Source organism: Trachemys scripta, chromosome 10 (genome assembly GCF_013100865.1).
Source record: "Trachemys scripta elegans isolate TJP31775 chromosome 10, CAS_Tse_1.0, whole genome shotgun sequence".
Classification (NCBI taxonomy): Eukaryota; Metazoa; Chordata; order Testudines; family Emydidae; genus Trachemys; species Trachemys scripta.
In genome coordinates this window covers 32,482,454-32,501,679 of record NC_048307.1, presented here as the reverse complement: position 1 = coordinate 32,501,679, position 19,226 = coordinate 32,482,454, and the positions used below count along the sequence as shown (strand labels likewise).

At 57.2% G+C, this 19,226-nt stretch overlaps 2 protein-coding genes across 3 annotated transcripts; one reads left to right on the top strand and one right to left on the bottom strand.

Annotated features, from left to right (window-relative positions):
• Positions 1-352: 352 nt before the first annotated feature.
• LOC117884559 (forkhead box protein J1-B-like) lies at positions 353-8,175 on the bottom strand. Its single transcript, XM_034785028.1, has 3 exons — positions 7,264-8,175; positions 4,019-4,563; positions 353-1,425 (listed from the first exon to the last, which is right to left on the bottom strand). Exons 2-3 carry the CDS (start codon positions 4,532-4,534, stop codon positions 652-654), a joined length of 1,290 nt encoding a protein of 429 aa, XP_034640919.1. The 5' UTR covers positions 4,535-4,563; positions 7,264-8,175; the 3' UTR covers positions 353-651.
• A 4,743-nt stretch (positions 8,176-12,918) lies between these two features.
• Positions 12,919-17,633, top strand: NUDT16L1 (nudix hydrolase 16 like 1). Of its 2 annotated transcripts, XM_034784141.1 has the most exons (3): positions 12,920-13,165; positions 15,014-15,274; positions 16,509-17,633. In XM_034784141.1, exons 1-3 carry the CDS (start codon positions 12,965-12,967, stop codon positions 16,926-16,928), a joined length of 882 nt encoding a protein of 293 aa, XP_034640032.1. In that variant the 5' UTR covers positions 12,920-12,964; the 3' UTR covers positions 16,929-17,633. The 2 variants fall into 2 exon arrangements, with proteins under 2 accessions (XP_034640033.1, XP_034640032.1); XM_034784142.1 differs by lacking the exon at positions 15,014-15,274 and having other exon boundaries at positions 12,919-13,165.
• The last annotated feature ends 1,593 nt before the right edge of the window (positions 17,634-19,226 follow it).

The following is a 19,226-nucleotide window of genomic DNA, read 5'->3' as shown; positions in this document are numbered from 1 at the left end:
CCTCTGCCAGGCTGGGGCGATCCCAGGAGAGGCCACTCCCAGCCCGAGGAAGTGGGTCACCCAGAGGGGTGTTGCTAGGGCAGGCTACGCAACTCTGGTGCCAGCTCTTCCCTCCTGCCCTGGGCCGTCCTGGCATGTTTCAGGCACGCCGCCATTCATGGAGCTCCCTCCAAGCCTCCTGTCCACCCCTTCCCCTTAGCTTCCTCAGGTGCCTCCCCAATGGTCCTGTCCCACAGCTGCTGCCCCCTTGCCTCCCCCCCCCCCCCCCCCCCCCCGGGGGCCCCCCCGGGGCCCGGGCCCCCCCCCGCCCCCCCCCCCCCGCCCCCCCCCCCCCCGCAGCCTGGGGGCCATGATGAGGCACGGAGCCTCCTGCGGCTCAGGGTCAGGGTCAGGGTCTGGCCTGCCCTGCCCTGCAGCAGTCACTGCCCAGCTGAGTCGCTGGTCTGGGACATTACAGCTTGCTGGGGTGTGGGGGGGAAGAGACGGACTCCTAATGTGACCCCTGCCCAAGGGCTCAGGAAGCCACAAGCGCTGGCAGTCAGGGAAGGACAGGGCCTTGCCCATAGAGTGCTTGGGAGAGCAGGAGGGACTCAGCCTACTTTCATGCCAGGGGGTAGGAGAGGGGCAGCAGCCCCAGAGAAGAGAGGGGGATCACATGAAGGTGTCGACTTTGTCCCAGGGCTGAGTCTCGCTGAGGAAGCCATCACAGAAGTTGAAGCCCTGCTCAAAGCCCCAGGAGTTGCCGAGCACCTCTCCCCTCGCCTCCTCCCAGGGGTGGTGGGGGGTGTCGGCGAAGGGGGTGAAATCCTCCCAGTGGGAAGCCCCTGGGCTGGGGTGATTGGTAGCCGGGGTGCCCCACTTGCTGGCAAGGGGTATGTACCTGCCTTGCATGGCGAGGTCCACCTCTGTGGCCAGCGAGCTGAGCGCTGCGTTAATATCCAGGTCCTCGAAATTGCTGCCGTTTCCCCGTAAGACATCGTCAAAGGCATCGGCCCAGTCAAAATTTCCTCGCAGGGCTTCTGCATCTCTGCCACTAGAGGGCAGCAGAGGGGACTGGGCAGTTCTGGCTGCCAGGCAGCTGCGCTTCAGCGGAGGGCTGGGGGCATCCAGCAGGGGGCAGCGTTGGCTGTGCTGGTGCAGCGGGCGGTGGGCAGCCTGGTGAGGGGTGTGCCCTGGCTGCCCATCCCCCAGATGGGACATGGGGGACAAGAGGCTGCACCCTGCCTCCAGGGCAGGCACGGCGGGGCGCTGCCGTGGCAGGCTGTAGGGCGCGGCCGGCGGCCGTCTCCGCTTGAAAACACCATTGACGAACATATCGGCGTACTGCGGGTCGATCTCCCAGAAGCCCCCCTTGCCTGGCTCGTCCTTCTGCCGCGGCACTTTCCGGAAGCATTTGTTCAAGGACAGGTTGTGCCGGATGGAATTCTGCAGCCAAGAGAAGGAGGAACAGGCCCATGAAGGACACGGCGGCAAAAAGGGGCCAGCAGTACCTGGGCCTGCTGAGCCCTCCCAGCACCTAGAAAGTGCGTAGCATTAGCCCCACTGGACAGATGGGGCAACTGAGGCACTGGGCATTAAGGACCATGGGAGTTAGGCACCTAAAGATCTTTGAGGATTTGGGCCTAAGTGACTCACCTGGGAAAGAAACTGGATCAGAACTAGATCTCCTGACTCCCAGTCCCAACCATTAGCACCGTTTACCCCACCTAGCCAGTCCCTTCACCTCTCCATGTCCCACTAACATGCATGGGGTGGCCCCATATCCCTGCAGGGTTGCCAGCTTTGCCCACTACCAATATCCAGGCCCCATTGTAGAGATGGGGCCAGCAGAGTAACATACATGTAACTCACTATGTGAGTGTCTGGGGCTGGGGGCCAGGAGATTCAGGTGCTATGGCCAGGCGAAGGTCTCAGTCATGTGCAGACCAGAATCTCTGCTTTCAGTCCTGGCTGGGAAGAAATCTGTCCGGAGGGCGACCAACGCGGGGCACCTGCCGGAGTCTGCTGAGAGCCTGACCCCGGCGCTCTTTGAGATGGGAAAATGCCCCGTGCATCTCAATGGGGCCTTAATACCAAGCCCCTCTGCTCTGGGGGCTGCCCTGCAGAGGCTGTGCTGGAGCTGAAGCATCCTCCACCAGTCTGGGCTGTCCCTTAGCCTCCAGATATGGATACAGGGCCCTTCCCTGCCCCCCGACAGGCAGTTCTGGGCTGAGTGCAGAGAAGGGCCTGTCCACTTGAGGAGTTGAAGCAGCCTTGGTCCCCGGTGCAGCGACACCTCCCCCCTCCCCCCCCAGGGCTATGCAGCGGCTGTTGTGAAGGCATGGGCAGGTCCTGAACAAACCCCCCTATGTCACAAACAGACCCATCCAGCTGAATGGGCCACAGACGCTGGACTGCTCTTCCCTGCAGCTGGGCTCAGGAGCAAAGGGTGCATGGGCTGCAGCCAGAGAGATGCCCCGTCCCAGAGCTGCCCCCGGCACCTTTCTGAGCTTGAGGCTTATAAGACAACCACTAGCAAGCTAAGGTGCAGCTTGTGGGGACAGCGCTGGGCTGGACATGCCATGTTGGCAGCAAGGGCTCTTTGGGACACACTGGGCAGGTGTCACCCGCAGCCTGCCCAGCTCCTCTCCTGTGACACTCCAGGCGTCCCAGCAAAGAGCCCCTGTGGGCATAGACACCATGGACTAGTCCTTTGTCTTTCAGAGGGTCTCTGTCCTGCCCCAGAGAGCCGGCTGGACAGAGCAGCACCCGCTGCAGGAACACCAGGGGAAGGGTCGTGTGGAGCCAGGACTGTTCGGGAAAGGCCAGGAGTGTGGCTGCATGGGCTTGGCTCCCCCTTGGAGCTGGGGGGTGGCTGGGCTGGAATTAAGCTGCAGCCGCCAGGGGGTCTGGCAGCAGCCCCGCGGATTAGCACTACTTAGTCCAGCCTGCCCTGACGCTGCCCAGCAGGCGCACGCGGCCTTGCTGTGTTGCTAATGGGGACCTCAGCTCGGTCTAAGAAGAATGGGGGGGGGGGGGGGGGGGGGGGAGAGAAGCTGGAAAACATGGTCCCAAGTGGCTCCCACACCCAGACGGGAAAAGACACCCACTATTTCCGGTGTTAGAATCACAGGCTTTTTCAGCCAGTCTCACGAGTCTTTGGGACTGGTGCGATGGTGTCGAAATGCTTGGGGTGGGTAGTATGGGTGCCCAGAAGCATTATGCCCTCTGCTTTCAGCTCCCAGGAGCAGGGACAACATGCCTGGGGTCAAATCTGCCCCTTCCTCACTTGTCAGCACGGTCAGAGACCTGCCAATGCCTCCTGGGACCTCTTCACGGCCCAGAGTCCTTCCTGCTAGAGCTCAGGTGGCCCCATTAGCAGCCCTGGGTCTAGACACACAAGCCAGGTTTGTTCATCCCCTGTTCTTTATCCTTGCCATAAAGGGGCTTTTGATGAACCCAGGGACCCTGGCTCTTGGACCCCCCCCACTTCCTGTCACTTATCCCTTTGAAATCTCAGCAAGCTCCTCTCCACACAGCAGAGAGTGGGGACGCGATTCACATGGCCATGACGAGCAGGCAGAGCTGACCCACTGAGCAAGGAGACTGCTGGGTAGGTTTGCTGGGAGCTCTCCCACAGCTGTGACCCGCCCCAGAGGTGGCTGCATTTCAGTCCCAAGCAAACACCCTCTCTACCACCTGCAGAGTGAAAGGCCCCATAGAAACAGAGGGTGGATGAGTCACCTTTCCAGTATCCCCCACTCCAGAAGACACCTGGTGGAGGGGCAGCCCCACAGCTAAACACGGTGTTTGTTGGGGTCTTCCAAGAAGCAAGAGAGAGAAAGAAAAACAGTGCCCTGCGCTCCCCACCCTCACCCCTCAGCACGCGCAGCCTTGATGGGAGTGACCGAGGCAGAAGGAATCAAATACCACGGCTCATTTATCAGCCTGCGGAGCCCCGGTCCTCGTGGTGACAGACGGAGGCCTCCATTGTCCATCGCCTCAACAGGGCCGTTAATTATTCAAGCCACCGACTCACCTGCCAGCTGGGCTCAGCGTGCCGGTAGTAGCAGAAGTTCTCCATGATCCATCTGTAGATGGCTGACAAGGTGACCTTGGCCTGCTTGCTGGCCCGCAGAGCCATGCAGATAAGGGTGGCGTAGGAGTAAGGGGGCTTCGCCCCAGGGTTGCTCTTGTAATCGATCTCTGCAGCGCCAAGGCCAGGCAGGTAGCTGGTGCCAGGGGAGGTGGCTGCGGAAGTGGGTTTGCCCAGACACGGGGGCATCCCCTTGGCCGCAGTGTCTCCTGCTGGTGGGCTGGCCGGGGCCTCGGACCCTTGGAAGAGCTGCTGGGGAGGCTGGTGGAGAGGGTGGCTGGGGACAGGTGGTGTCTCCGGATCAGCGGTGACGATGGAAAAGTCTTGGAGCCACTGCAGGCTGGTGAGGCTGTCATCCAAGGTCACAGCCCCACCCACATTGTCCCGGTCCTCGGGGTGCAGCAGCAGCCACTTCTCCTTGAACCGGGCAGCGATGTCGGGCGAGATGAGGATGGGCATCCTCTGCAGACACGCTCCCTCCACTCCCACTGCAGGGCAGAGCAGAGGCACGTCAGCCATAGGCCAGCCCTCTCCCATGCCCTGCACAGCTCCTTGTGAGACGCACCCCAGGGGAAGACAGCTCGGGGTGGAGGGAGGAGAGACCCAGGCTGCAGGCATGGACAGCTAGGGCCAGGGCTTCCAGGAGCTGCTGGGGACAGCACAGCCATCTGGATCTTTCCCTGGGAGCACAGCCCTTCTGCCAGGTGGAGTTGGCAGCAACCAGGGGTCCCTCTTAACAATGAGACACAGAACTGGCTCGAGCCCCAACCCAGTAATCAGGGAAAACTAAACACCCCCCAACCCCGGTGCCTCTAAGAGGCAACATCGCCCCACTCACAAGCGGAGTCTGTGCCTAGCGGAGAAAACGTAATCCAAGGGGAAACTACCACAACTGTGATTTGAACATGTCTGCCCATGAGCAAAACTCCCACCCCAGAGTACAGGCAGTGCCCTTTGCCTCCGTTTCTCACCTGGCGGTGTGGAAGTCCAACCAACAAATGTCCCTGTAACATGCCATCCCCACCGCACCTCACTCACAGCTGCTGTCCTTGGTCAGCAGAGACCCAGAGTTCAGGGGTGCGTTCACATGAATTCACCTCCCACCCAGGGTTGGTGGAGGAAAGAAACCTCAAGCAATGTTCGTCCGCTGCCCCTGGCCTCTTCCCTGTGCCCCCAGTGCTCAGTGATTTCAGCTCTCAGTGGGGGAATCTCACTGCTACAGGCTGGACAGCACTAAGACCTGATTAGCAGGAATTTCAGCTCTAGCGACCATTAAAAACAAAAGACTCTCAGTGGAGCCTGATCAGTTCTGTGTTTAAACGGTGGAGTGGGGCAGGTCACCTTAAGCAGAGCCAAAACCTACAGGCACAAACTCCTCCCCTCTGCTGGCAGAGGGCATCCAAACCCTCTGCTTAGTGAGTTCAGTTGAGGGTGACCCTCCCTCAATCAGGCCAGGCTACGCACAGTCCTGCTGCCCTTCACTCATACAAGGATAATGTTTCATGAGCCCTGTATTCAGCATTAAAGTGATTTGTACCCCAGCACCAGCCAGAACTGATAACTTGGGCAACACAGATAGACAGATTGGGTGTCTTCATGTTAATACAGTCTGGCCCTGAAGCCCTCCACCCCCAGCTCATTACCAGGTCTCAGGGGAGACCTCAGTCAGACCTTGCTGGAGGAGGCTCCAGCACAATATAACAAGCATATCTTTGGCACCTTCCAGCAGGGACCTCAAAGCATCTTCCAACCCTATGTTGTTATCTGCATTTACACATGGGAAACTGAGGCAGTACAGGGACCTGCCCAGGGAGCGCCAAGGAGAAGGGCAAGGAATCAGCTGGTTCTCACTCTTGGAAAATGCTCCCTCAAATGCACATTCCCCTTTTGTGCTGAGTGAGCGCAGCGCCCAGGCTTGGAGTCCCCTGCTCCCCAGCCCCATGGGCAATGGACGGAGCCGTGCAGCCAGCACAGAGACAAAGGCCGAACAGTTGCCACCTGCAAACAAAACAGAATCCACCTGCTGCGAGACGAGTTACACTGGCACCTGGCTCTGCCCTGCTCACCTGGGACATGCAGTGTGGAAAACAAAAGTGCTGAGGAGGCCCCCAGGGAAGCATTCTCCTGTTACCACAGGTGGCCAGGTGCTGCCACTAAAGGGCTCACGTTGATGCTCATTAAGGTAGTGCACTGACAGACCGGGCGTGCTGCACAGCAAACGGGGAACACAATGCCACTGGGGAGGGCAGCTCAGGGTGGCCCCAGGCACTAGCAGCTTGAGAATGGAACAGCAGCCATGTGTGTGGCAGAGAGCCTGGAGAACCAGACCCATCGCTAGCCGCCCGGCAGGCTGGAGCAGTGGGAGGATGGGGCAGCTCAGAAAGTCCCCTCTCACTCAATGGCGCCTGGGCTCCTCAGCAAACCTTACAGCAGGTAGCGCCAACCTGGGGCATCTACAAGAGGGGCCCTTGTACTCTATACCTGACACAGCTGGACCCACAGCAGGCTTCATGAGAGTCCCTGACTGCCCTGCACTCAGGGGTTACTGCCACCTGGGAGGCAGGGCAACGTCAAGCATAGCCTGTTACAGACACGGAAACTGAGGCACGGAGCTAGTCTCTCCGGGTCACGCAGAGCCAGGACTAGAACACAAGAGTTCCCGGCCAAGACCCAGACCCTCTGTCGAAGGCGATCCCCCCACTCCCCACCCAGGAAGGGGATGAAGAGCCCTCACAGCTCCTAGCGTCTGAGAGACCCCCTCTGCCCCAACCCACAAAGCGAACACGACACTGGTTAGAGACACGATGCGTGCGGATCCGATCGGATCCATAGCTCCAGTTCCTGGGGCCTCCAGACAGAGCCAGCGTTGCAAGGCCAATCCCCCGCCCCGGGACCTGCTCTCCCCACCGAGCCTTTCCTTTGGGGGCAGATCAGGAAAAGGGCCACGTTTAGAAGAGATCCAGATCCAAACCCGATGCCCGCACATCTGCCCAGACCCATCCGATGCGCTCGTCGCGTGCCTCGCAGCCTGGGTGCTGGGGAACAGCAGCCTCTTGGAGCAGTGCCCGAGCGGGGGCCTCTGTTCCTCGAACTTGCCAAACCCAGGGTTGAATCGCAGAGGACTAACCCTGTAGAGGGGCGGGCGGGAAGACAGAGCCGGGCGCTTGCAGGGACAGCGGAGCTCTTACCTTTGCAGAGAGGTGCGGGCTGGGGGTGGCGTCCCCAGGGGGGCACCTGTCTGAACTGGTACAGACACACTCCGCGCCTCCTGCTACCGCCCCATCCGCCCGGCTGGCCTGGCAGGGCGCCCGCAGCACCTTTTGTAGGGCTGGAGGGGGGGCCCTTTAAACCGATCCTGGGCGTCTCATTGGCTGCTGGTGTCTGGAGTCCCTTGTGCCTTCTGGCCAATGAAGCCCGGAGGGAGGCTCCCAGCCCGCTCAGCAGTTAGGGATCCTCTATAAATTCTTATGCTAGACAAAGAAAAGCGCCTTGATTTGAGGGGCCGGGAGCAAGAGCACAATTTGGGCCTCCAGACCATGAGGTTGGACTAAACCTCAGGAGATTTTTAGAAATCCTACATCTGGCTTCTTCTCCCCGTTGGTCTCCTAGTCTCTGAGCCTTTGGGGGGAGGGTCACGTTTTCCAGCTTTTCTCCACAACCACCAGGGCTAGGAATGGATTTTAGAATGCAAGCTGAGTCTCACATCATCACCTGACTCCAGGAGCCCAGGCTTTAAGAAAAACACCAGTTGTTGGGAGGCTCATGCTGAAATCGCCAAAGCTGGCCACCTGTGAAACTAAGGAAGAAGGGAAAGCGTCTTCTACATAGGTCCTTTGCCAGTGGCAAGGATGAGTCCGACTTGCATGGGAGGGCGAAGGAGTGGTGTGAGAGCTGGGGAACGAGAGATGTTCAACCACCTGCAGCTTCCAGAGCTTCAGGACCTCTGAAGATCAGCCCTTCAGAGGAGGCCCGGAAAGAGCAACACCAGCTGCAATGCATGTTGCAGCTCACAGAGCCTCAAATCCCAGCATGCAGCATCCCATATGGGCCAGAGCAGGGGCCATGGAGACCACAGGCACAGCTCTAAGCATGTGGGATGACAGAGGGTGTATATCCCACCCCAAATGAGGCCTTTGTGTTGCATGCCAGATGAGCTGGCTGCTGGCAAAGGGCAGTGTGACTGTATTTAAATGTGGCTCCTTCACCATGTTCCATCCACAGACAAAGCCCATGCTTTGAAAGCACACTATAGCTAGGGAAACTGAGGCATAGCCTCGGAGGGAAAGCTACTTGCCCAAGGTCACAGAGCAAGTCCAGGACAGAGCTGGACTGGAACCCAGGAGTCCAGTCTCCCAGTCCCCTGCTCTAACCTTCCATGAACAATGACAGACCCCAGACTTTTCTCAGCCCAGTTTAAACACCAGCTACAGCATTTCCCTCCCCATCAGATCACATGGTCCAGTCCTTGGATGTTATAGGTCCCAGCATGGTCTTCGAGGCTGCAAAGCTTGGACACCTTAGCCTCTGCTTCAGCACTTCCCCTCATCAGTCAGATAAACTAAACAGCCCCAGCCCAAGCTAGTCAGAGGCCAGAGAGGGGAGGTGCAGAGGGGGTCTCTTGGAAGGAAAGAAATCAAACTGCCTCAGGAGGCACCCACAGGGACCTCAATGCACGTGTACGCACACACTGCTGGCTCCCTCCAAGTCACACTGTACTTAGAGTCTTCTATTTACACCCATTCCCTGGTGAGCCTTGGCTCTGGAGCAGAGTAGGGTTAGACAGGAGTGCAACTCTGCCTGTCAGCTTTTATTTGACCCAAACTTATTGGAGCAGCTCCTGGGGCTGGTCCCAATGCCCGACACATTCACTCTCCCATGGACTCTAGTCCTAGTCGCTTCAACCCCAATATTCCCCTCTCTCCTCCCCACCCCAGGGCCTCAAAGGGGAGGCCAGATGCTGAGCTTTGGCCACCAGAGCTGGACTCTGAAAGCCACCAACAGCCAGCAAGGTCTGGGGAGAGGGAGGCAGGAAGGGGGCTTGGGCCAGGGACCCATCACCAGGTCACCAGTTCTGACCTAGCCCAGGTAAGTTGCAACTAGGTGTTGTTGGCTTTCCAGGATGTAGGGGGAGCTCATGGGATGGGAATTCACCTCATGCTCTGCAGTGCTGGCACAGATGTGGCCAGGTATGCAGAAGGGCTTGTGAGATGCAGGGACAGGGATCACGCTGGGCTGGAATATGCTGGTGATTGAAAGGCTTTGGGTGTTAGCTGGCAGAACCCCCTGCCCCGCCCCATCCTGTTTGACTCTTGGCCTGTGTAGACTGCCAAGGATACCAGCAGCCACTGGACCTACAGGTGACCAACACTGGGGCCCCCAACCAAAGCTCTGCCACAGCATCCTGGGGACCTTTCTGCAGCCACAAATTCATCCCATGCACATGGGCCTCCAGAGGGGTACGTGACCCCTCACCCATGTGCCAACACACTGCTTTTATGGCTGTCACTCGTTAACAGGCCACCCCCCTGGCATACAGGCCAGTAGACATCACTAAACGTCCTGGCTATGGTGGGCTAAGGTCAGATTGCACTGTGGGATTTTGGGCTGAATAAGGTCAAGGTCTGAGTGGGAGGCAAAGAGATCCTGGCAGAATCTACTACCTGCATCCAGGCAGGCTGAGTGTTAGGTAACCAATTCCCTTCTGCAAGAAACAGGCTGTGGAGCCAGCCCCCGAAAAGAGCTTGTGAAAATAAAGGCGTTTCCCGTGTGGGATTTCAAACAGTGTTCAGAAATCCAGACACTCAGGGCACACCGCAGGCTGAGCTGGTCTAGGGATACCTGCCAGACTGTGGTGGGAGGGGAGGGGGTCAATTCCTGGTGACTGTGTTGGCCCAACTCTGAAATACCTGCGGTGCAGTGCGTGGGTCACTCATTCCTCTCAGCACTATGGGAAGCAGCAGGGGTTGTTGATCCAAGGCTCTGACTCTGGGCGTGAGAGCTGCTAGAAGAACCTGCACAGCAGTTGTGATAGTTGAAGTCTCAAGCAAGTTTTGCACTAAAGCTTCATGGCTCATCACCAAAACCCTTCCCCAGAGAGAAAAGGCCAAAGCCCAGCACTTCAGTGCCCTCGGGCAAACATAGCACTGACTGCTTAGAGGTACCTGGTTCAATCCTGACTTTGGCAGGCCCATCAGGTGCCTTTGCCAAATGAGGCCCTTTTCAATGAGGACAGCTTCATACTCAGTTCCTAAGCGCACTCCCCACTTTGTGAAATAGGGAGGGTAAGGAAAGAGCTTCTGCCCCTACCTGGGGGTGGAAGGAAAGGAATCCTTATGGCCAACCAACCAGTTGCAGGAGTGCTCTAGGTGCCTGGCTCTGTGCCTGCTGCCTGGGAGATGTGGACCCTTTATGTTCCTGTGGTGGGACAGGACAGTTCTCACCCCTCAGGCAGGAAGGGGTTACAGAGCTCAGCTGGGCACAGTCAGCCCCAACCTGGCACAGGTGGGAAGCCTGTCAAACTTGGAGAGGGGTGGCCCTTTAAAAGGGAGGACCCAAGCCACATGCAGGGTGGCACTCAGAGAGAAGAGCTCCCTAGCCCAAGGGGCTGCTTACCAGGATGTCTGAAGAGCCTCTGCTGCCTGCATCCCCTGAAGTAGAGGGACAATCCTTACTTTGTTTGGAACCCAGGACCCTCAGCCTAGGTCCTCAGGACAGGAGGGGTCAGGGAGTCAGGCCCCCTTCCCGGTCACCCCTGCCCTCTTACCTTTCAGGCAACTGCTGGGGGAGCCTGCACTCTTTGTGGGCTCCAATGTTGTTTGGTTTGCCCTTGCTGGTTTTGGACGGCTTTACTCCTGGAAGGGGGGGTTGCCATCTCCCTCAGACCTACAGCTGGAGAAGCACACTCTAAACTGCAACATCTATAGCCAGAGAGGGATGTCTGGGACAGGCCCACCTTCACCCCATGGGATGCCCTCGAGGTACAGCCTCCACATTTCTATTCAGAGAAGGCCCTGGATGTCCTTGCTTCATCCTGTCACTCTTTCACTCACAGATCTCCTCACATCTCTGCTTACAAAGGGAAGCCTAAGGCTTTGGCAGCAAATGCCAGGCAGATATTAACATGCTTTGTGTGAGCGGCCATGGCACAGCTGTTTTTCAGGAGAGGGACCATTCCTCCCAGCTGGACTCAAACCAGAGATCTAAGGGCATCATTCCAAGTACACTACAGCACCTGCGTGAACCACTGAGCTATTGAAGGGCACCAGGCAGGGGAGCCCGTATATGTGCCTGTGCAATCTCTCCCCAGGCAGACTGCAGGCACCTTCTCTTGGTTAAATGGAGTAACTAAAGAGGGCAGTATCATCCCAGTGTCGGCAGGGCACTCTCCCCTACCCCAGCCCCCTACTCCCCCCATCCCCCTCAATCCCAGCCATTTGAGGGTTCATTCCCACAAGAACCTCTGAAAGAACCCAACAAGAGGGGCTGAGCAGATGCTATCGACAATTTGGGCACAGAGCCAGCTGATCTGGAGACACTTCAGCCACGTCTGGCGCACCAGGGAGCTGGAGCTGGGCTTTTGCCTCTGATTTGTGAAGGAAATATCCACCTCAGTCTCCTCTGCCTCCAACGTTTTGATACCAACGTAGAGAAAGGAGCCTGTCCAGTTAGAACAGGCAGCTCTAGTCATACCCTTCCAGCACCACGATGTGAGCAAACAGGCTGTCCCCATGGCAGGGTGAACAGGATGGCTGGAGCTTTCCCACCTCAACTTTGCAATAACTGAAGATGGGGGGGTGGGGGGAAACCTCTGAAACCCCCAGCCAGGAGCAGACATCCACACCCCAGCATCTGCACAGCGCTGTCCAAGGTGCACAACAGGAGCAATGTGCTGGGCTGGAACAGGGATCTGGGGAGAGGGAGGGCAGCCCTCCAAACCCAGCTGCAGTCCCAGATGCCCATCTCGCCTTCTGGACCCTCATGTCTGTCATGTATACCAGATGTAGACGCCAGCTACAGAGCTCGCTCACTCCCCAGATGTGTTCGTCCCCAAAGCTTTGCCAGGGACAGCTGCGGGGAGCTTAAGTAGGATATGTTACATACAGCGCCACCTAATGGCTGAACAGTATAATTGAGATTAGCGGCCAGACCCCGCGGACATCCCCCACAAGACCCAGTTTTCTGCATCCAGCTACTTCCCCCACGCCCCAGACACCGCACAGCGCCCCTGGATTACAGTGCGGCCCCCCAACCCTTCCCGGGGTCACTGTGCAGCCCCCCCAACCCCTCCCGCCCGGGGTCACTGTGCGGCCCCCCAGCCTCTCCCACAAAGGGTCACAGTGGCCCCATTCCTCCCCCATCTTCTCCATCCAGGCGCACTCGCTAGTAACAGGCCCGCGAGATCAGTGAGTGACCGCCCCCCGCGTGACCTCGTCTTTCCTAGCTGGGATCCCCTCCTATTGCCTGTCCTCACTGCCCCACCTCTTGGTCCCAGCAGCCAATCACGAGTGTGGGTAGCAGCCAGTGGTCACGGGGAGGGCAGAGCTAAGGAGCTCCGCCCCCGCCTGGTCAGCTGTGCCTGGGAGTGAAGAGCCCCTGCTCGCTCTGGCCCGAACCCAGCATGCCGCGCGTCCGCTCCTCGCGGCCCGCAGCTTTGATCTGATTGGTTACTAGGGCTATTGATAGCATTACAGTGCCCGCCTCCTGGGAATGGCATTGGCCGGATTGGATGATGGCTGTTGCATTGGTGTCACGCGCCGTGTTGTGATTGGCTGGACGCGGACAATGGGCTCGATGATTGGCTGTTGCAGGTGTGGCTCCGCCCCGCAGCGCTGTGATAGGTCAGCGCACACAGTAGGGTTGGCCTCTCTCTGGTCGCGGCTCCGTGTGGTGATGGCGGCTCTGACGGGGAGCGCGGGCGCGGCGGGGCTGTTGCCCTCCCTCTCGGTGCCCGGCGTGACCGAGCTGAAGCCGCTGAGCCGCTACGAGGCCATGCGGCTCGGGCCCGGCTGGAGCCACTCGTGCCACGCCATGCTGTACGCGCCCAACCCGGGCATGCTCTTCGGGCGCATCCCGCTGCGCTACGCCGTGCTGGTCAGCGGGGCCTGGGGCGGGCCTCGGACGGGTTCCATGGGGCGGGGCCTGGGGCCGGGCTTGGGGGCTGGGGCCTAGGTCGGGGCCGGTTGGGCGAGGGGGGAGCCGGGCCTGGGCTGGGTTTGGGGTTTGGGGTAGGGCCTGGGGCGGGTCTGGGGTCGGGAGTGGGGAGCCGGGCGTGGTTGGGTGGCGATTGGGGCCTGTGGTGGGGAGCGGGGAGCCGGCCTTCAGGGTGCGGGAATGCCATGAGTCTCCTTGGCGGGACGGAGAGCTGGGACCCCCGCTCAGGGCTAGGGCTGAGGTCTTCCCCGCGCTACGGCACCAACTTCCGGCGGGCTGCCCGTCGCTACCCAAGCACAGATCTGCTAGTTGTACCCTGCCTGGCCGTGCCTCGCCCCAGCAGGGCGTGAGCAGCCGGCCCGAGGACAGCGGCTGACCCTCTTCCCCTACACACCACTAGCCATCCCAGCGTGTTTAGCAGAATCGCCTTAGGCCTGTGGATTCTATGCTGGCAGCTGCTGAAGAATAGGCCCTTTAATCCATGGAGAGAGGATGTGTGTGTGTGCATGTGTCTTTACCTAGTGTTATATGGCCCATATGGCGGTGAGGATGGCTTTGCAGACCTGAACCTCTGCAATGCTGTCTGCCAGAGTTTGCAGATGGGGTGTTCCATTGCCTGTGCTGTCGCACAGGGTTTTGCTGAGCAAGAACGAAGTGAACTGAACAAGACTGGCAGGTTTTGCTGTTGCTCTCCACAGTGCTGTAAGTGACATTGAAACTGACAAGAGTCATGTCTGTTTCACTCCGCTGCACCTTGGGAAGGGCTGAGCAGAGCCCGGAGGTAGTCACTGAGAAGGATCAAAACCCAGCTGTAGGGGAGGAGCAGAGCAACAGAAATGCCCCCTTCACAGCAGCCTGCAGAGGAGAGCTCTGTCTCCCTTCCTGCAGGTACAGAGGCTGGAGCTTCAGATTTTTCAACCATCCACTGTCTGAGGCGGATCCAAAACATGGAGCTCCGAAACTGGCACTCCACTCCTGGACAGTAGCTAGGAGGTGGGGACTGAACGTGCCCCTTGAGCTCACCAGTGGCTGTGTCTTTTCTGTGTATCTCTGGTTGGTAGGCTTGGTCCTCTGGCTGTGAGGTGCCTAATGCACTTGTCAAGACTTGGGGCTGGCTGCTTGCAGGTCACCTGGCTCCCAGCAGTGGCACTAGGCTGATGGGATTCCCTTTTAGGCTCTCCATATGGTCCAGTATTGATGTGTCAGGATTCCCCAGTACTGCTTTGCCATTCTTTGGGTATCTCATAAGAAGGCGACCCCCTGGAGGCTCAGCTTCATCCTGCGGAGAAGTAGGAATGGGTTTTCTGGGGCTACCACTACGTAAAAATTGGAAGGGTAGGCAAAATTGGAGGGGTAGGCAAACTGCTCCTTTACCAAGGGCAGCAGGATTTTCTGCTAAAAATGATCACCGTGAAAGAGCTGTTTGGCCTTCAGCACTTATTTCCTAGTGAGATGAGTGGGGCAGTTCACGCCACTCAGCTACAAAAACTGTCTGACAGCCCGGCACCGGGTCAAGTTCTAGGTTTTCCTTCACAAAGGCAATTAAAAAAAGAAGCTAATAGTGTGCCGAAGCAAATGGGGCAGTGGAAGGGGGGTACAATAAAGCCTCAAACCTCTCTGATTAGGGTACAGACTGTCTTGTGCCTCACGTGCTTTGGCCCCTTTGTCTTGGAGAGGTTTCCTGTGGTGGTAAGTGTCCAGCTCTTGGCTGGGGGTACCCTCTCCTCTCTCACAGGGTCCCTGGGGCTATGTACTGTGCCCCATTAATGTAATGCGCCTCTATTGCAGATGCAGATGCGATTTGACGGACTACTGGGCTTTCCTGGGGGGTTCGTGGATCGCCGTTACTGGTCCCTGGAGGATGGTCTGAATCGGGTGCTGGGCTTGGGTTTGGGCTGTGTGCGCCTGACGGAAGCTGATTATCTGTGCTCGCACCTGACAGAGGGGCCACATCGCGTGGTGGCGCACTTCTACGCCAGGCAGCTGACCCTGGAGGAGCTGCACACCATCGAGATCTGCGCGGTGCATTCCCGGGACCACGGGCTGGAGGTGGGGTATTCGGAGGGGGTGTCTGGAAGCTCTGAGACTTCACATCATCGGGGAATGAAACTTCCCTCACTAGGCGTGCTGGGCTGCTATCCATTGCAGCTGGGCGGGGGAATGCACCGCATTTAACAGCTACCAGTGGCGACTGGCGAGTGCTACGCACTGCTACATGGCAATCCCTAGTTGTGAGTCCTTGCCCTTCACTAGGGAGTTGGCAAGGACGTGGTAGTATAGGGAGGGCTTTGTGCTGCACTTTGAAGGGGAGTCCTGTTCGCTTTTCAGTCATAAAGATAGTGCCTCTGACATGGGGGTTGGGTGAACTTTAAGTAATCCTCAGCTCCGGTGGGTATCCCGTGAGGTCTGGATGTGTTGTCTCTGACTGGAACTGTGATCTTCTGTGTGGCAGTGCCTTGCTTTAATCAACAAGGTATTAGGCCCAGCTTGGATTGCACATAAGTTGGTAAGAAGTCAGAGAAAGAGACATGAGTTTCTTTCTGGGGAATCTGGTGCTACAGGATTCTCTGGCAGGGTTGGTGAGCTTGTGCCAGGTCATCTAATGCCCCTGATGTAGAACACAGATGGTGGAGGACCCTTTGTACAGCCTGGGTACGATGCTGTGATCTGCCAGGAGTGATGCTGCGTGTGCACTAAATGTGACCCTGGGTTGTGGCACCTGTTGAGGGGGACATGGAGCCACCGCATTCTTGCAGAGTGGTATGAAGGGCAAGGCATAGACCCAGAACATAGGTCATTCCTGGGGGCAGTTGGTGGTACACCTGGGGTGTTGGGGGTGTGGTGGTGGTGGGGAGTGGTAGGGAAAGGTGGGGTGGTAAGCTGTGGTGCTCCTACTGGGAGATGGGATGGGATGGAACAATGGGTAAGGTGTGGTATGCTGGAGGGAAGAAGTGGTCTTCATTTGGGTCAGGGGGGGGATGGGTAGGTAGGGTGGGTGGTCAGACTGGGGCTAGAGTGCTTGTGCAGAGGGTATGTGGGGCATCACGTGGGTTTAGTATGGAGTAATGGGCAGGGGTGTGGTATTCATGCTGGGGGTTGGGTTGGATGTGGCACCTGTGCTCATCCTGGGGAAGTAAGAGGGGCTGGTATGGGGAGGGCATGCATGGTCTGGGTGCTGGGGTGTGGTATGGCACCTTCATGGATCAGGGTGGCTGGTGGGGCTTGTGCTGAGGGTGGGCTGAAGGTGCAATTTGTTGTTACTGAATTGCTTGTGCTGTTGCAGGTGATGGGAATGGTCCGTGTCCCCTTGTACACCCAGAAGGACCGCATGGGTGGGCTGCCGAACTTCCTGGGGAACTCCTTCATCGGGACTGCTAAATTCCAGCTGCTCTTTGCCCTGAAGGTCTTGAATATGGTGCCTGAGGAGAAGCTGGCAGAGGCGGTGGCTGCCACCCAGAAGCAAAAAAAGCCGGCAGCTGAGACGGCAGCTGTGACGGCCAATGTGACGACGGCAGCTGTGACGGCAGCTGTGACGGCCAATCAGATGGTGGCTAAGCCAGCAAATGAGTTGGCAAATCAGCCTTTAGCTGTGGCAAAGGCTGAGCCAGCAGCAAAGTCTGCGACTGAGCCAACAGCAAAGTCTGCGACTGAGCCAGCACCTGAGCCCATGGCTGAGCCAGCGGCTGAGGCTATGACTGAGTGATGAATTTTTCTTTTTCAACTTGGTTAAAAATGGGTAAAGAGACTAGAGACTTTCTTCTAACTTTCCAGACAGTCACTGGCTGCAAATGCTGCCCAGGTGACTCCACCTCCATGCTCCTCAGGTGGGATGGGATTAGATTTGCCTGAAGCAATGGAAAGCTATATTTTGTAAGGCCCATAAACAGTACCAAGCTTTCCAGATATCTCTTAACTGCCCCCCTCCGGTGTCCGTGTGCTTACCCGAGGACTCTCTTAGAATGCTTTAATTTACAGGGATGCTCTGCTCCATTCAGGTCCCAGCTTAGGTATTGTTTTAATGAACAGAAATGTTACTTTTTAAATTGTTCCAAGGAGGGTTTTTAGACCCCTGCTGCAGTATTGTGAACCCAATCACAGCTGTGTTGGGGAAGGGATGGGGGAATAAGTGAACCCAATTGAAAAGAGGCATGTCTGCCAGCTGTAGCTCCATGCCAGGTGCACAAATGAAACTGCCTCCTGTAGGAACAGTCCAGGGGTGCTCCTAGTGTTCCCAGGTTTCATGACTTTGGTATCACATGGAAGAGTTTAAGGTGGCAGCTTACCTGGCTAGTGGCAGTTCCCAGGTGGCTTTGTTGTTGGTGCCCCTGTGGGGTGCAGAAAGGTGGTGTGTGGCTTTGCATATGGAGAGTTGGGGGAGCAGGAAAATGAAATAAATGGCTTTGCTGTAGTTGTTCGCTGTTGGGATCTTTTCTTTCGTATAATGAAAACTGGAGAGCAAAGCTATTCCCGCTAGCACGCTTTGAGTGGCTGTACACATTGGTGTCTGCATCTACATGGAATGGAGCAGCCAGCATTTGACTGCTGGGAGCTTCCCTTTGCTGAGTTGCCAGGTTCATAAGAGGTTAGTAACTTTTGATTTCATTGTAAGGTGATCCTGGGCTTTGTGTCCCCTCTGACAATAGTAATAGCACTTAACGGGCACCTTTCCTTTTTCCACTGGATTTGCCATTTTCAGTTTACCCTTAAATTTCTCACCCCCTTTTCCTTTAGTCCACCCTGGGCCACAACTGTAGTTCCCTTGCTCACTTCAAAACTCTTAGGTGGAACTGGAGCAGTCCTTGTTTGGAAATCCACAAGGCATCACCACTATAGGTCTGCTAACATCACCATGTCTGTGCTGGACTGTGGTTGCCACTCTTGGACCCACATACTGAATTCCTTCCCCAATACGGTTAGGAACTGTTCCCAGGCCTCCGCTTTGGCTGCAGCCAGTGCCTATGTCTCCGTCTCTGTCTCTGGGGGTTGTCTGGAGCTATCTCAGTGGCCATGAACCACTGTCAATGTCTCGTAATTTGGTATTTTCAAAGAATTGCCGCCTTTGCTTCTGCGTAACCATTTACCAAATCCTTGCTGACGGCATGAGTTGCATCCAGAGCTTTCCCTGTCAACAGGAGAACCAACCAGATGGTCCCCTCCTCCTGTGGCCAGGCATGTTATTTCCATTCATTCACACCTGGCTCTGTCGTCTCCCTCTCAACAGATGGGATAATTTCAGCTCTCTCTGCACCATCCTCCAGCAGATTCTCACAGCCTTGCAGCCCAACCTTGCCCTACGAAGGTTCGTAGGGTGCAGCCTGATGCTGCCATATCCACGTTTCAGGTATTCCTACCAAGCCCTTTGCTTTGGTCACTGAACAATCACTCTGAGCCAAGGGAGTTCTCTAAACTGAGACACTAGCTCCCCACTGTGGGCCTGTCTCTGTATCCCTCTTTTCCTGACAGCTCAAATTGCTGTAACAGGATACTTGAGGCAGGCTTCAAACCCAAGAGTGGCCAGTCCCTCACTTTCTTCCCATTAATCCTCTTCTCCACTCCCTCTTTCTCCTGCCCCCTCTCCCTCTTGAAGTGGAAGATGGGTTTCCTCTAGCTTGAGAGCCAGAGTCTGACCATCTCCTGGTTTGTGCCCCACCAGGACATCCTACTGCTCACACCAAATGTCACCAAGCTGTTACCTGGTGGGCCCCCAAGATGAGCTGATCAGCCCCTCCACTTGTTCCAATTTCTACTCCTCAGGCTTCTGACTCCAGTCTCCTTGCCCAGTAAGTTCTAGTCCCACCTGTCCAGACTGTCTTCTCCCTACTCAGTCTCCTTGTCCAGTCAATGTTAGTTCCCTCTAACACCCTACTCTACCTCCTGCCCCATATTCTCCATTCCCCCAGCTTCTCATTCAATCTGTGCTCCTTGTGCCAGCCACTCAGTACTGCACCTAGCTCTTTGTCAGCTCCATCTCCCCCACACTCTGCTGGTTCCCAGGCTCCTC